This window comes from Diaporthe citri, assembly GCF_014595645.1.
Source record: "Diaporthe citri strain NFHF-8-4 chromosome Unknown scaffold_5, whole genome shotgun sequence".
Lineage (NCBI taxonomy): Eukaryota > Fungi > Ascomycota > Sordariomycetes > Diaporthales > Diaporthaceae > Diaporthe > Diaporthe citri.
In genome coordinates this window covers 3,000,976-3,015,434 of record NW_025064850.1, presented here as the reverse complement: position 1 = coordinate 3,015,434, position 14,459 = coordinate 3,000,976, and the positions used below count along the sequence as shown (strand labels likewise).

The following is a 14,459-nucleotide window of genomic DNA, read 5'->3' as shown; positions in this document are numbered from 1 at the left end:
GTCAGGGTGGCAGTTAACTGGCCTAGTGCACACGCAGTCCTCGCCGCTCAATGCATGCATGATGCCCAGCACCGGTGACTGTTTCGAGGGACCCTGATGGAGTGGGACGCCGGCAGTATCAGCGGATTTTCTAGATATGGTAAGCGGTCAGGTCAGCACCCCAAGGGTCCGGGTCAGAAGCACGACGCGTCTCCTGCCTTCCCGGGTCTAAGAGAGACGCGCTCAGCTTTGATTCGCTACCTAGATACTTGCACTTTTGTAGTGACTGACCAGTTTTTATCTGGCTTCGTTAACTCGTCGATTTGGTCCTTGATCGTCAAGTCTGACATATTTCAGAATTCTTTGAGTCTACAGTCATGTCCTCCCGATCCATGGGTCGTCCTATCCATGTCCGCCTCCGTCGCGCCTCCTGAGACCGTGGTGGTAGCGGCCGATCCCACCGAGCCGTTCGAGCCTCGACCGTTGATAGCTGAGGTCCTCCGTACTCACCACTGCGTCCCAGACTCCATATTTCTTGTGGAAGGTATCGAGGCGCACATTCCCGTCTCAAAGCGCTACCGCACCGTCCGCCTGCTCTTGGGTGATGGGGAGCTATGTATCCAGGCGCTGCTCCGGTCAGAAATGCACCGGTTTGTAGATACTGGTCGCATCTTTGTGGGATGTTACGTACGATTGACCAGATTTGATGTGCAGTCCATCGAGTCAAATCCAGGTGGTGATGGTGACACGGGTAATGCCATGGAAATGGTCTATCTAGTGGTGAAGGACATGGCCACTGTCGGATGGAACGCCGGATACATGCAGATGGCTGGCACAACAGGACAGGGGCAATCACATGCCACCCTTGGTCCCGAAAACGCATCAATGACAAGGTACAAAGTCGGCATGGGATCTGGCCTACAGAGTCACAGCATAAATACACCTCGTCCACACCTCGAGGCAGCGCACTTATCGACCGCAAAGCAAGCCGAGGAACCCAATTCCGACGAGGAAGACGCATTTGAGAGCCACAAGGTACCTGAGCAGACCGTCAAAGACCGCCGCCAAGAAGCAGAGCTCAAGCAGCAGCCCAGCGACACCCTCCCCTGGGCGCCCAGCACACTCAGCAAACCCCTGAAGCTGACGCCGCTCAAGTCCATCCCCTACCTGCCATACAAGCAGAACTGGGCTGCCAATGTCCTTGCGGTGATTGTGTGGCTCTCCGACGTGGAACCGGCGCTGCTGCCTGGCTATGTCGGCAGACAGCGGACGGCGAGGCTGGCCGACCCGTCGACCGACAAGCAGGTGCTGCTGACTGTCTTCCTGGACCCGGACGAATTCGCCCCCGAGGTTGGCAGTGTGGTGCTGTTGCTCGGCGTCAAGAATCATAGGTTTGATGGCGGCAGCTTGAAGAAATACGGAAACGAGAAGCCCAAGCCCGGGACGAACTGGTGGTTCGAAAATCCAACGGATGTCGAGTGGTGCGATGTGGAAGGGTTGAAGAATTGGTGGAGTGGAAAACATGTCGATGCCCCTTGACAACGATTGTTTGCGCTTGGGCATTTGGTTTCCACTGATGTGCCCTCATGGCAGCTCGTTATTGGCGATCATTCTTGGCAGCCACGAAGTGGTCTCTGTAAATTCGGTATCTTCAAGTACTTGATCCAGCAAAGCCAGGGTGATTATTTACACTTGAGTCTCTACACCTTCCCCGCCTCCCCTCTAATATGTGACTTGTGTACATCGGCGTACATGGGAGAATGCTTTTTGTTGCTTCCAACTCTGGGTTGCGCCCCAATTCCTTGATAAATCCACTTCAGATGGTCGGCCGCACTCATCTATGTAATTGTCTTGGACAACAGCGCTCCGATTTCACGCACCGTCCTCGACTGAAACCACGTGCACCACCGAGTCGATGTAGAGACGATTTTGTGCCCACGCCTTCACACCAGGCTTGATCTTGAAAACTCCATGGGGCCCGATAACAAACTCAGCCTGGCCTGCGATTGAGACACGAAGCTTGCCGCTGGCGACGGAGCAGTAGCGGGATCTGGACGTTGCGACCTCGAACTCGAGCTTGTGTCCGGACTTGATCGTGTCGACGCGGAATGAGACATCGGCAGCTATCGGAATACTCTGATTGTTTTCGAGGTATGACTTTGAAAAAGCGATATCTAAGTTTCGGGGTCAGCAAATCGTAATGGTTTAGAAGGCTGGGGAAGTGAAGTCTAATGAGAAGACCGTATGCACGGTGTGAATTGAGGTGTATCTGCCCCCGTCGGGTTTGCAGAGCTGGAAAGGGTACATCAATGAGGAAAGTGTCGACTTACTGTCGAGCTGGTCAACGCCTTCATCACGAATGCGCCCAGGTGCCACCTCCCAATCTTCCATCTCGAGGAGCTCGTCTGAGGTTTGCTGCCCCGCCATGACCAGTGCCGAAGAAGACATTGAGGGGAAGGATTTGCTGTGCGCCATTTGTGGTTCGGGCGATGTATTTCTCCTTGTTGGGGAGTCCGATGCACGAGTCGTTCTTTTCGGTAAAGGCAAAGGAAATGTGACAAGTTTCTTCTCAACTCCAGCCTGTTCTTCGTTGTCGGCGCCTTCGTTGCGCTCGTACCGTCGACGTTGTGCCCGAGACTCTTCGTTGATATCAGAGACGGACAGTTGGCGTTTCTTGCTTTGGCCACTGCTGTTTGCACCGGCAGCAGACGCAGCCCATTCACCGACGGGTGGAGGGGACCCGGGGAATGTCTTTTCACCTGGTTTCGTATCACACCTTCGTTCCCAGCCATACTTCACACTGCATTTGCTCCTCCTATGATTGAACAGGCAATTAGCACAGCACATTGCAGATTTGTGTGACTCCCATGCGGCGCCCCTTGGCAGAGTCCAACATCCCTCAAACGGGCCCGCGCCTCTGGTGCAGAGGGAGCACGGCTTTTCGCCGCTCCCAGTCTTTCGTTCAACACCAAGAACATGCACAAGGATTCCAAATATCTGAGATCGATCATTGTCCAGCCGGCGTCTCATCCACGTCTTCCTCCACTGAACACTCTGGAGCAGCGGCAGGGCAAACAGTCTGACAACCTCTGTATCGAAGATATCGGGGTCCAAAGACAGAGGCAGGAAGGGTAGTATGTAGTTCCATATTCGTTTCGCCCCACCGTGAGTGTCGCTGTTTAGGGGTCCAACTCCGTTCATCTGTGTAGCTTGTGCTGGTCTTGATGGGACCGAAGCTGTGTGGTTCATAGGCTGAGGCTGCGGTTTTGCGTTCGTGTTGTCCACTCGTACGTAGCCGGGTGCTTTTGATGCTGCCATTGGAGGTTCATGCTTGTCCAGGGGGTTTTGAGACATAACCAGAGGGGCACAGTGGTTGTAGCCTGGCATTGGCCGATTGTAGGCTCCTACAATCGACAGCGTACCATCTTGGTTGTCATTCAACAACTCCCCCCGGTGCTTGACCTTTAAGATGAGCTGTGAGCATCGCGGTGAAGCATATGGTTCAATGGACAAGACTTACAGAAAAGTGAGCTCCCAAGCCTGCAATTTTCTTGAATACGGCTCGGCAGGAACGAATTGGGCACACCCAAGGACGACCAGGAACCGCTCGATCCAGGTCATAGCCCTCTGGAATCAGGGCTCCGCACATAGATATGGATTCTCCGTCCTTGCCCCTGATCACCTTGTATGCGCGATCCTTGCTTGCCATCTCAAGACTATGGATCTCAGACGGCTGGTAGACCCTCGCGTTGAGCTGAGAGGCTTCTTCCAACGAATTATCTCCCGTTGTCCGAGACACGTTCTGCTGCTGGTCTGGTTTGGGAGCCTTGACGGATCCACGCGCCCTGTCCGAAAGGACCTTCACATTGTAAATCTTTTTCTTCTTATGCGTTAGCCGCTCATGTCTGTCTCTGCGGCGCGACACGAGGCCACTGCAGTGACTACACGAGGATTGCCCGCAGTGATAGTAGCAGTTCGCACACGCCAATACGTGATCCCGTGATTCTTGGCTTGCCTGCGGCGAGATCATAATGCAGCCGTCGAATGGTCCTTTGCCTTGCACGCAAGCCGTGCATGGCATTGAGGCCTCTACGCCCGTCACCTGAACAATGAGTGCCGTTATGTCTCGTGGGTGAGAATCCCGATATGGTAGGTCCTTTGTCCTAGGTTCATTCCATTTGATGTCACGAACGCGAGGGAGATGTATGACATGGCATACCCAATTCAACACTGGAATGGAATCCTGGTGTTTGGTGAGAAAGGGGCGGATATATCTCCACATCTCATCAGCATTACCTGACTGGATGACTTTGGACGGCGCCGCAGGTCGAGCTGGAACGTCGATATCCCCAGTCACGAGGTTGTCCGCGTCGACATCCTCGCTCCCAGATTCTGCCTTTGTTCGAGATGCTGTGGGAGTGTGTCTTCCCTTCCCTGTCGGCTCCGTAGGCTCCACCATCGGCGGCTCTGTTGAGTCCAGAGGCCGTCGACTCACAACAACAGGAAAGCAGTTTCCGGGTTGGCTCCTCTTGCTGTACGACCCAACCACTGACAAGGTTCCGTCCAAATTATCGTTGAACATGAATCTCTTGTGTGTCATCTTGAAATGGTTGCCTAGACCGAAATGGGTCTTGTATACTTGTCTGCATGAGCGCACAGCACAAATCCAAGAATAACCGGGGATTTCGGCGCATCTCTGATATCCATCGGGAAAGAGTGCACCGCCGCTCTTATCAAAGGAAATCTTCCCCTCTAAATTTGGAATTGTCAGTCAGGCTATAGAAGTAGTGACTCTTTTGAGTCTAAACGAGTGGATACTGCGTACCGAACCAAGCGTGGTACGGACGGCCGGACTTGGCCGTCTTCAAGATATGCTCAGGATAATCTTGTTGGTGTTGGATATTGGCAGATGGCAGCGCAACCATGGGCTCCTCATCCGCAGCTGGCGATGACTCCGAGGACGATGACGAAGACACCGTCCCGTCGTCATCGTCAGTCTCATCTCCGTAGTCAGACTCCTCGGGTGGATGGAATAGTTGTCGAGGTGACGTGTCCGCCCCACGCGACGGAGTTGATTCCAATGCCTCGTCATCATCACCACCAGACCCGGTGTCATCATCGGAAGTGTCCTCTTCCATGCCGGCCTCGAGTGCATCGTCTGAAATCACAGTCTTGGGAGCGTTCTCGTACTTGATCTCATCATCTGAGGATTCATCGAGTATATAGGTAGAATGAGGCACGGGCTCGGTGGTTTGGCCCATAGAAAGGCTCTCCGCCGAGGTGGCCCCTGGTTTGCTCCTGACTGAGGTCGATGCTGATTTTGATGGTCCATCAAGAGGATTTGTAGGCTTGATGGTCGATTCCTTTAGGGAGCGCCCATGTATCGAGTTCCCAATTGCTAAATTGCATGTCAGCGATTTTGTACTGGCAGTCGAAGGCGTTTATCCTACAATTGGTTGACAGTTGGACAGATGAGTTCAACTCTCTCTTCTCACCAATTATTGATCCATTTACTACTGTTGGCGAGCCAAGCACACGGCTTTGAGGGCTTTCAGGTGCTTTCGACAAGCTGCTGCTGCCCTGGGGTACATAGGCCGTTTTCCTGTTTGGCGAAGGGGCCTTCCTCTGATGCAATGATGCAGGCGTCCGCAAAGGCGACCTAGGGGATGATATAGGGAAATTCTGGCCGGTCCTCTTCATCTTCAAGATCGGCTTGCTGACGGGAGGGCTTTCCGCGGAAAGCTGCCCAATGGGTGACTGGCTGGCTGTTGAGCCATGGAGATCATCGCCTGAAGAGCCGGGCTGACGGCTGGAATTGCTGCCAACTCTGCCATTGACAGGTGGCGCAGATGTTATAAGGCTAGGCAAAGATTTAAAGGCATCTGCAGAGGAAGCAGTCTGCGTTGAGTGTTTAGCAACAGGGTGCCCTGTCTGCGGCGCAAGGGTGCCGCAATGCGTGTCTGCGGCGGGATTTGGAGGACGAGGATAAGTCCCATTTGCTGTGACCGAGGTTGGCTCGGCGGCGCTTACAGGCGCCACAGCCCTCTGGGTATCAGAAGAACTGGCAACAGAGGTCTTCTGTGGTGCCGGAACCGCAGAAGCATGCTGCTGTCCATGATTGGAATTGAGCTGAACGCCATTGTGTGGCTGGCGGTTTGCTACCGGCGGCAAAGCGAATGGGGGCCGGGGTTGTGCGCCATTGCTGTTGAGGAACGCGGGCGACGCGTGCGACGCAGCCGAAACGGGGGTCGCGCCCCTTGGCGAATCGAAGCTTGAGGCAGACTCGATCGTCGTCTGCCCTCCGTGAGACGCAGCGATGAGATGGCTAGAATCGTCTCGGCTCTGCTTGTGAAGCTCTTGGGGCTCAGATTGAGTCCGCTTCGCGTTATATCTCGGACTCGAGAGCGGTTTCGAGCCAATTAATGGCTTTTGAGGCCATTGAGGTGCTCGTGGCGCTCCTGGAGCTTCCTCTCGTGTTTGCTCCATCCGCTTCCAGCCTTCCTTCCACCTTGAAAGCAACTCAATTGGCAGCGAGAAGGGTGCACCCACTCTTGTTCATCTTAATTGTTGCTTCTCAGGGCACATCGAGTTCGTAGGAGTGGTTTTGTCGCGAAAGAATGTCGCTGTCAAGCATTAAGCGTAAAGATGTTAAAACGGAAGAATAGGCCTATTCTAGGGGTTCTAGGGGAAAGAACACGCTAGTAAACCCCTTGTTAGCACTTACACCTTCCTGCCAGCTATATGCTTTTCTTATAAAATATCAAGGATATATTAATGAACATTAGGAATATATTATCAAAATATCGTAAAATTTTAAATTAAATAAGAACTTGTTATTTTGTATATTTATACTAAGAAACTTAAGATTAGATTTCTGATTATTATTTTACATGTAGGGGTGTGAAGTGGTACATACACTGGTGGGCCTGGCGGGTAAGGCCCTTATCAACAGGGTTGTCTTATCAACCTCCCGCCTTGGAAAAACGGGTTTAATGACCTCTTTTGCGCGGAGGAAATGCGGCAAGGGCTGCCTTTTCCCCCTGGGCCCTTGACGGAAATCAGCAAGCTCCTGCAGTCAGTTTGTGCCTCTGAGTCACGCAGGCGTAGTGCCCGTCTTGGTGATAACTGCCGCTAACCCAGCGGCGCTGATTACTTGGCGCTCAACCTGTGTTTTCCCAAAGACTTTGACTCATGCCGCCATCATCGACTTCGGTTTCTCCAACATGGCGAGACCAAATTTTGCGACTCCCCTTCCCCAATCCACGCATTCGGAAATCCTCGAATGGCGATTCCCAGGTAAACACAAGCAATACGTTCTCACTGGCAAATCTCGAGCAGCATGGCACACCTCTTTCGTCATCCCGCAACTCAACCTGCTCCTCGATGCTGGAAAGATCATCAACAGGCTGCGGCCGAAGCACATCTTTCTAACGCACGGCCACAGCGACCATACCCTCCTAACGCCAGCCTTCATCAAGCGCGATGATCCTCCCGACATATTCTGCCCCATCGAGATGAAGAAAGCCCTCGACGATTTCCTTCAAGCAAAGACGATCCTTAACAAGGGCGGCCTTGTGACGGCAGACGACTCCGAGCAGGCTGGCCCTACATTTGTTGACGAGGATGAAGACCCCGATGCACCCAACGACGAACCTTTGCAAGCGAGCAGCCACAAGAGACACTGGCTTCAGACGCACGAAACCCACGGCATTCGAGCAGGTGACACTGTCCCGCTGCGGCGAACCGTCGACTTTACCGCCGAAGCCTTCCACTGCGACCATCAGGTTCCCTGTCTAGGATATGTCTTCAAAGTGAACTCCCAGAAACTAAAGCCAGAATACATGGGCAGAAAAGGAGTCGAGCTCAAGCAGCTCCGGGAGTCAGGTGTCGAGATCACTGCGCCACAGTCTACACCTGTCTTTGCTTTTCTCGGTGACACGACAGCGGCCACGCTTGCCTCAGAGCCACAGTGGCTGAAGGATGGCATCCCTGTGGTCATCACCGAGTGTAGTTTCCTGTACGAGACCCACAGAGAGCAGTCCGTCAAGACGAAACACACTATATGGCAGGACCTCGAGAAGGTCATACGCAAGTGGCCGAAGACAACCTTTGTGTTGACGCACTTCAGCCTGCGGTACAGTGACGAAGCCATAAGACAGTTCTTCGACGAATTGCCCAACCCGCCGCCCAACATGGTGGTTTGGGTCGATGGAAATCCTGAGGTGACAGGCTGATTGCCACATGACATCATCTCCACCCAGTGGCTTCTTTCATAGAACTCACCTCCAAGCTCTATTTGCCCTGCGATGGAGGACTTCGAGGAAACATGTCCTGCTATCAGAGTCCCGCTAGGCGACAAAGCCTCCGAGACATTTTAAGCAGGGATACTCGGCCCTACGCGTCGGTTACCGTTGTAATGGGAACGATAGGTGTGCGTAAAGTAACCACTTGCATAAAAGGTCATCCCTCAACCGGGCGCCATCAACATGTGCCGTCAGAGCTAAAGGCTTATCCAACGGTGCCCCAGTCAGGGGCAGACAACTTCGCCAGGGGACGGGATGCTTGGCTCGCCACAGGTAAAGCACCCTCTGGACTGCCTGCTTCCAGCGCAGCATTGTACCTGCAGCTGCTCTGCGGGATGGCTTGCCGGATCGGGGTGAATTAGATTCTTTCTCATCACCCATCGGGCCTCGTCTCCATATTCTTCATGCCAGTCAGACCCTGCACTAACCCGGAGCCAACTGCTCCATCTGTCCGATTTGAGCGTCCCGGTGCTGTGGCCGTCCTCAATACGTCCGCCGCCCGTCCATCATCTGCCCGCAATACGGCTGATCGACCACGATTATACGATTATACTCTCCCATCCTTGGCAAGCGTTGTCACCGTAGTAATGGGATCTTCCCGCTGAACAGCGGCCCCAAGAGTCTGGCATCATCACTGACCAGCGTCCCGGGCGGATCACATTCTAGATCCGTGAAGGAGATTACGCCTCCGCCAGTATCCCCCGCTTGATACCCCTATGTGGTGTGTATATAAGTGTATGCCACCGATGCTTTTGGCATGTTGTGAAGATGTAGTGCACATTGTCTTCCACACTTGTATTGATCGTTGTCTTGAATGAGCGCGATGAAGTCGTTCCTTACCCTTGCCTCGTCCCTCGTAGGGGCACAAGCTACCATCTACTATGCGGGTGTAGCTGAGTCTGGCGGTGAATTTGGAGTGTACGGGACAAAGGGTCAGGGCCTTCCTGGAACTTTTGGTGTAGACTATGCGTTTATCAACGAGGCAGCAATCGATACTTACGTGGACCAGAACAAGGTATGTGCCCACTTGACAGGATGTGATGAAGCGAAGCTGATGATGTTGTAGGTCAACCTGTTCCGGGTCGCCTTTCTGCTGGAACGGATGGCCCCTCTAGAGTACGGTCTGGGCTCCAAGTTCAACGAAACGGTAAGCCGCAATGAAGGGTTCTTTACCAGATTGCCGGATAGCATCGCTCATGGACAATGTACAGCATTTCGGGTACTACAAGCAAGCTATTGATTATATCACACTTACCAAGAACTCCTGTATGTATATGCCGCGACCCATTCCTCAGATTCAGGAGCTCACCTGTGTCCAGACGCCATCCTCGACCCGCACAACTACATGAGATACAATGATCCCAGTGCCCAGCCATTCTCCGGAAGTGTCATTGGCAACACGACCGACCCGGATGCTGCCACGACGGAGGACTTCGCCGCCTTCTGGGGCGAGTTGGCCTCACGCTTCGCCAACAATTCTCGCGTCATCTTTGGCCTGATGAACGAGCCACACGACATGCCGACCACTCTAGTCCTGAAGAACGACCAGGTCGCCGTAGATGCCATCCGTCAAGCCGGCGCCAAGAATCTGATCCTCGTGCCAGGCAACGCGTGGACTGGTGGTCACTCGTGGACCGAGAACTACGGCGGCGACAATCTGCCCAGCTCGGACTACATCTATCAGATCAACGACACGGCGAACAACTGGGCTGTGGACATCCACGAGTATCTCGACGTTGATTACAGTGGTAGCCACATCGAGTGCACGCAGCCCTTCGACACCAACCTCGCGCCCCTGACGGCTTGGCTGAAGCAGTACGGCCTCAAGGCGATGGTCACGGAGTTCGGAGGCTCGAACACCACCGCCTGCGCGGACATGCTCAGCGATGCCCTGACATACATGGAGGAGAATGAGGAGTACATCGGATGGACGGCATGGGCAGCTGGTCCCTTCTGGGGCTCAAACGCACCATGCTGCTCAAACTCCACGCAGATTGGCAGCCTCGAGCCTGGCAGTACGGCTTCCGATGGTACTCCGGGCTTGTACGAGACGGTTTGGGAGGCTGTCATTGAGCCTCTGTTGCCGACGACTCTCCAAACCTCTGGGCCGGCAAGTGTCAATGGCACGGCGGTCAGTGCGAAGAGGTCCGGCTTATGGTACAGGAGGAACTGAGGATCAACTTGATAGAAAGGCAATGTTAGAGGCACTTCTGCTTGTGCCTTCCGCTAAATACTGGATCTAATCTATGGTTTCCCCAATGACCAACACTGTCGAGATGCTGCCGCCCAGTGTTTCGTCCAGTTCCAAAAAAAAAAAAAAAAGTCCTACCCCGGCGCTGGATTTCCAAGGATCCTTCAAGATGGACACAATGGATCGGGCCGGGTGACGCCGCTCTTGGTGCATCCCTGGTACGTGGCAACGGTGTCTCCCGTGGGCGAGGCGCAGACCAACAAATTGTTCTGGTGCTCCTCTGACCAAGTAACGCCGATGTAGTCATCTTCATTTGAGTCAGTCCTGAATGTCAACACACCTCACCACGATAACAGGAAAATAACTGACTGATGTCGAAGATGTCGCCGGTGATCATGTCGCCCGTTAAGCTCTTGCATTGACATTGGATGGCCGTGTCCGCACACTGGTCACCACAGACTGAGTAACCCATCTTGCAAGTGCAGCTCGCCATGGCATTTCCACTAGAACACAGATGGTCTCATGTCAGATTTCAACGCAGTGATAACTCCAGTCTTTTCTCCGTGCGTGTGTGGATTCTTACCCCTTTGAAGGCATGAACTTTCCATCCGAGTTCATAAAGCAGTCGTTGAAATTGAGCTGGGAATTGGCCAGCTGAGCTCCTGGGTTGTTGGCTCCACCCACCTTGGAGGAGCAGTCGCCATCAAAAGTCGCCTCGGAAGTGCCGTTCTGAGCGATGTACATCGGATACGTGCAGTAGTTGGAGAAATTGGCGTAGCCAACCACGTCAGGCTGACCGTAGTTGATCATCTGACGGGCAACAGATGCGGCGCCAGTAGTAAGGGCGAAGAGGGCAAGGATGAGGAGCTGGATGATGGGACCCATGTTGGCAAGTAATTATCAACTCGGGATTGAGGAAGTGTGGTAGCAATGGCTGGCTCGAGATGTCTTGTTGCTGTGTGGAGAGGCAATCTGGAGATGTAAGAGACAGGTCTCAGATGTTGACAAGGAGTAGATGAAGGAAGGGTTGAGATTGTGGAGATCTAGAGGCGGCTTGGTGGCTTTTAAAAGTGGGAGGGGAGTAGTGAATGTTGAACCTCATAGATTTCGAGTGAGTTGGCATCCTTCACATTCACTGATCAATGGACGCAGTGTGACTTTGTACTCATTGCACATGTCTCCTTGTCACATGAACAGACCTCGTCATTCCACACGATGGAAGATGCAAGGCAGCCAACACAAGGCTAGTAGAAGTCGAATGTCAAACAGGTGCAACTTGCATAAGTTTCATCATATCCTTGCCCTCCCTTGATACCTGAGATACTTGAGACAGCTATGTGGAGAGTCTCCATGGTTTTCACTATAGAGTTACTGAGCACTTTTGAACACTAGGAGATGTAAGGTCAACTAATGACAGTACTGGACAAGGTACTAGTAGGGCTCTGTAAAGATGGCCTCTAATGTAATATTCTGATCCCACTGTCTTCATGATATTAACAACCAAAAAAGCGGAATGGTTGATTTGTTCAGTGTACACCACGGGGCATCATATACCACTTCTCACTTGGTTATGTGGGGGGGGGGGGGATTCCCGGAGGATGAATCTTACATACGGCTTCATTATTACAGTTTCAGCTGTATGCTTTAAGAGTGAGTTGAGCGCTGCTCATGAGTTTGTCATCGTGGGAATTAGACCTAACCATAACCTGAACCTAGGTGGTAGTACCAAAATATCTGGGCATTTTAACAGTATTCATTTTAAAGTTTAGGCAAGTAATGTCTTGACGAAATGGATCCTATCTAAATCCAACAACACCGTCAGTGAAGCGCAACACAAAATTGAATCACCAGACTCCATGCTCCAGCGCCGAGACCTTCATACGCCCATTGCGCCAGATCGCCACCGTTCCTTTTCAAACCCCCCAAAAAAGAAGAAAAAAAGTGAATCCAACCAAGGGCCCTGGAGCCAAGTATCCTGCTTAGATCGCTATCCCCGTCCTATAGTCCGATGACGTTAAAGAGTCCCTTTTCTGATCTGCGTGCAGGTAGTGTAACCCTGTCCACGGCGTGTCGAGAGGAGGGCTGGCTGTGATTTCAGTTTGGCTCTCGGTTTCGTCGAAATGAGTGATGCCCAGTCGTCGTTGTGATGTCGGCTTGGAAGATAGATCGCCCAATGCGTATGCCTGCCTCCTAGCGACAGAGGACTTCAGTGTAGTATGGCTGGCTGAGTTGAAGACGCCGGGAAGGCATTTGGCAAATATCGGCCGCAGAGATGGTAGGGAGACACACACGACGCCGATTGTACATTCGGTGATCGTCAGCAGGAGCGAGGTGACTAAGTTGTCTACAAAACGAACTTAGCATATATAATAGAACGTGCAGGCTTCGGAGAAGATGGAATAAGGCTCACTGAAGACTTACACAAGACATCAACTGGCTTCCGCAATTGATCCAGGAAGGCCAGTCTAATTATACTCGCAACACACGCCCTAAGGAATATCAACTCAGTCTTTCTCTCGACATGTTGTACAGATAAAATTATACTCACAGTCCTCCCACGAAGAACAAGAAAGAGACAACAATCTTTTGCTTTTTCGGTATCTTGAGAGACCATAAAAACCGAATAGGTACGGTGCAAAGTATGAGGTCAGTCGCCGTACTGATCGCTGTGCTAGCGTAGAGGAAGTCGACGAAATCGTAACACTATAACGTTTGTCATTAAAATCCTTTATCTGTGAAGAATGCTCAATATTGATCCTGCCTAGTCTGATTATCACAGAGTATCAGGTTCGCCATCAAAAGGATGAAACTCTCGACGGGGAGAAAGTAAGATATCAAAGACTTGGTCACCACTCACTCGTCCATTCGTGATGGTGAAATCCCATGCTGCTCTTACCGGCTCACATTGGAATACTGTGACCGGTATAGAGGCTAGCATCAAGCCAATTGTAATAGCCATCGTAATGAACATGGTGACGCGCAAGCTTTGATGGGGAAACACTCGTAGGTAGGAGCTGATGATAGACAGCTTCGTAAAAGCGACGGCGCAGGCCGAGAGAGAGTTACCGACAAACATGAGGAGGATGCAATGTTTGACCGTAGTAAGGATGGTTGTAAAATCCAAATTCCAGACATGCTGTCCAAGTCCGAATTGTGTAGCTGCCACCCGACGTCAGAACCGGACCGAATAAGAGGCGTCCTGCAACGAAATTGGCTCAGAGAGGGCTCGTACCAGCGAGGATGATTCCACAGAATGCCAACGTAAACAAGCTGGCAGCGACGATTAGGGCTGTAGGACAATGCGGATCAGTCAGTCTTCCACAGCAAGATCATGCCCGCTTCAGGTGTGGTGATGGCATACCATCGTCCATGAAGAGTCGGCCTATGACAAGGCGACGGACCATGAGGCGTGACACAACCACGACGGTAATTAGGACCGCCTCAATCAACACGACAGCCCATACCACAGGAACGAGTGTCGTCTTATCCGAGAAATCTAACTGGGCAATTACATCTGGAGAGACGTTGCCTGGAAGCTGGCGAGGAAGTAGCTCATGAGTTGACCAAGGCTTGGGCTTCATCTTTGTTGTGAATAGTCAGCCAACATCACCTGAATAGAGATTACCAAAAGAAAAGCATGTCGAGAAGGGAGGCGGCGGTAGAACCCTAAGACAAAGCCCAATGCGACGCCGAAGGGGCCCATCCACTTTATCGGTACAGAGGTTTTCCTGTTGCTCAACAAGGCAGATCTCATCGGCCCACTCGGCTCGTCACGCTATGATCTGTCCTACGTCTCGGCTTCAAGCCGCCACCCAGGAATTTTACGGCGGATAACAAATGAGAGGACGCGAAAGCCTCCACGGGTGCCATGGTTGACTGTCCCGGTAGGACGGGACGAGTGCTTCTTGGACAGGGATGATGGTGGCATTCCAGATCCCAAGAATTCAGCTCTGCACTAGGTGCAGCGGTAGCTCGAGCCGCCGGGT

General features: G+C 52.5%; 6 protein-coding genes across 6 annotated transcripts; 3 read left to right on the top strand and 3 right to left on the bottom strand.

The window, feature by feature from the left end:
- Positions 1-387: 387 nt before the first annotated feature.
- On the top strand, positions 388-1,518 carry INS49_011440 (uncharacterized protein; the record flags this gene model as incomplete). The annotated part of the gene is made up of 1 exon (XM_043172157.1): positions 388-1,518. One exon carries the CDS (start codon positions 388-390, stop codon positions 1,516-1,518), a length of 1,131 nt encoding a protein of 376 aa, XP_043023902.1.
- Positions 1,519-1,851: 333 nt separating this feature from the next.
- INS49_011439 (uncharacterized protein) lies at positions 1,852-5,240 on the bottom strand (the record flags this gene model as incomplete). Its single annotated transcript, XM_043172156.1, has 7 exons — positions 1,852-2,153; positions 2,310-2,738; positions 3,402-3,453; positions 3,584-3,862; positions 4,199-4,209; positions 4,276-4,371; positions 4,805-5,240. 7 exons carry the CDS (start codon positions 5,238-5,240, stop codon positions 1,852-1,854), a joined length of 1,605 nt encoding a protein of 534 aa, XP_043023901.1.
- Positions 5,241-7,202: 1,962 nt separating this feature from the next.
- On the top strand, positions 7,203-8,213 carry INS49_011438 (uncharacterized protein; the record flags this gene model as incomplete). Its single annotated transcript, XM_043172155.1, has 1 exon — positions 7,203-8,213. One exon carries the CDS (start codon positions 7,203-7,205, stop codon positions 8,211-8,213), a length of 1,011 nt encoding a protein of 336 aa, XP_043023900.1.
- Positions 8,214-9,105: 892 nt separating this feature from the next.
- Positions 9,106-10,455, top strand: INS49_011437 (uncharacterized protein; the record flags this gene model as incomplete). The annotated part of the gene is made up of 4 exons (XM_043172154.1): positions 9,106-9,297; positions 9,349-9,429; positions 9,494-9,548; positions 9,602-10,455. 4 exons carry the CDS (start codon positions 9,106-9,108, stop codon positions 10,453-10,455), a joined length of 1,182 nt encoding a protein of 393 aa, XP_043023899.1.
- A 25-nt stretch (positions 10,456-10,480) lies between these two features.
- Positions 10,481-11,358, bottom strand: INS49_011436 (uncharacterized protein; the record flags this gene model as incomplete). Its single annotated transcript, XM_043172153.1, has 4 exons — positions 10,481-10,502; positions 10,651-10,780; positions 10,843-10,883; positions 11,057-11,358. The coding sequence occupies 4 exons, from the start codon at positions 11,356-11,358 to the stop codon at positions 10,481-10,483; spliced, it is 495 nt and encodes a 164-aa protein (XP_043023898.1).
- Positions 11,359-13,688: 2,330 nt separating this feature from the next.
- On the bottom strand, positions 13,689-14,054 carry INS49_011435 (uncharacterized protein; the record flags this gene model as incomplete). Its single annotated transcript, XM_043172152.1, has 2 exons — positions 13,689-13,762; positions 13,835-14,054. 2 exons carry the CDS (start codon positions 14,052-14,054, stop codon positions 13,689-13,691), a joined length of 294 nt encoding a protein of 97 aa, XP_043023897.1.
- Positions 14,055-14,459: the final 405 nt, after the last annotated feature.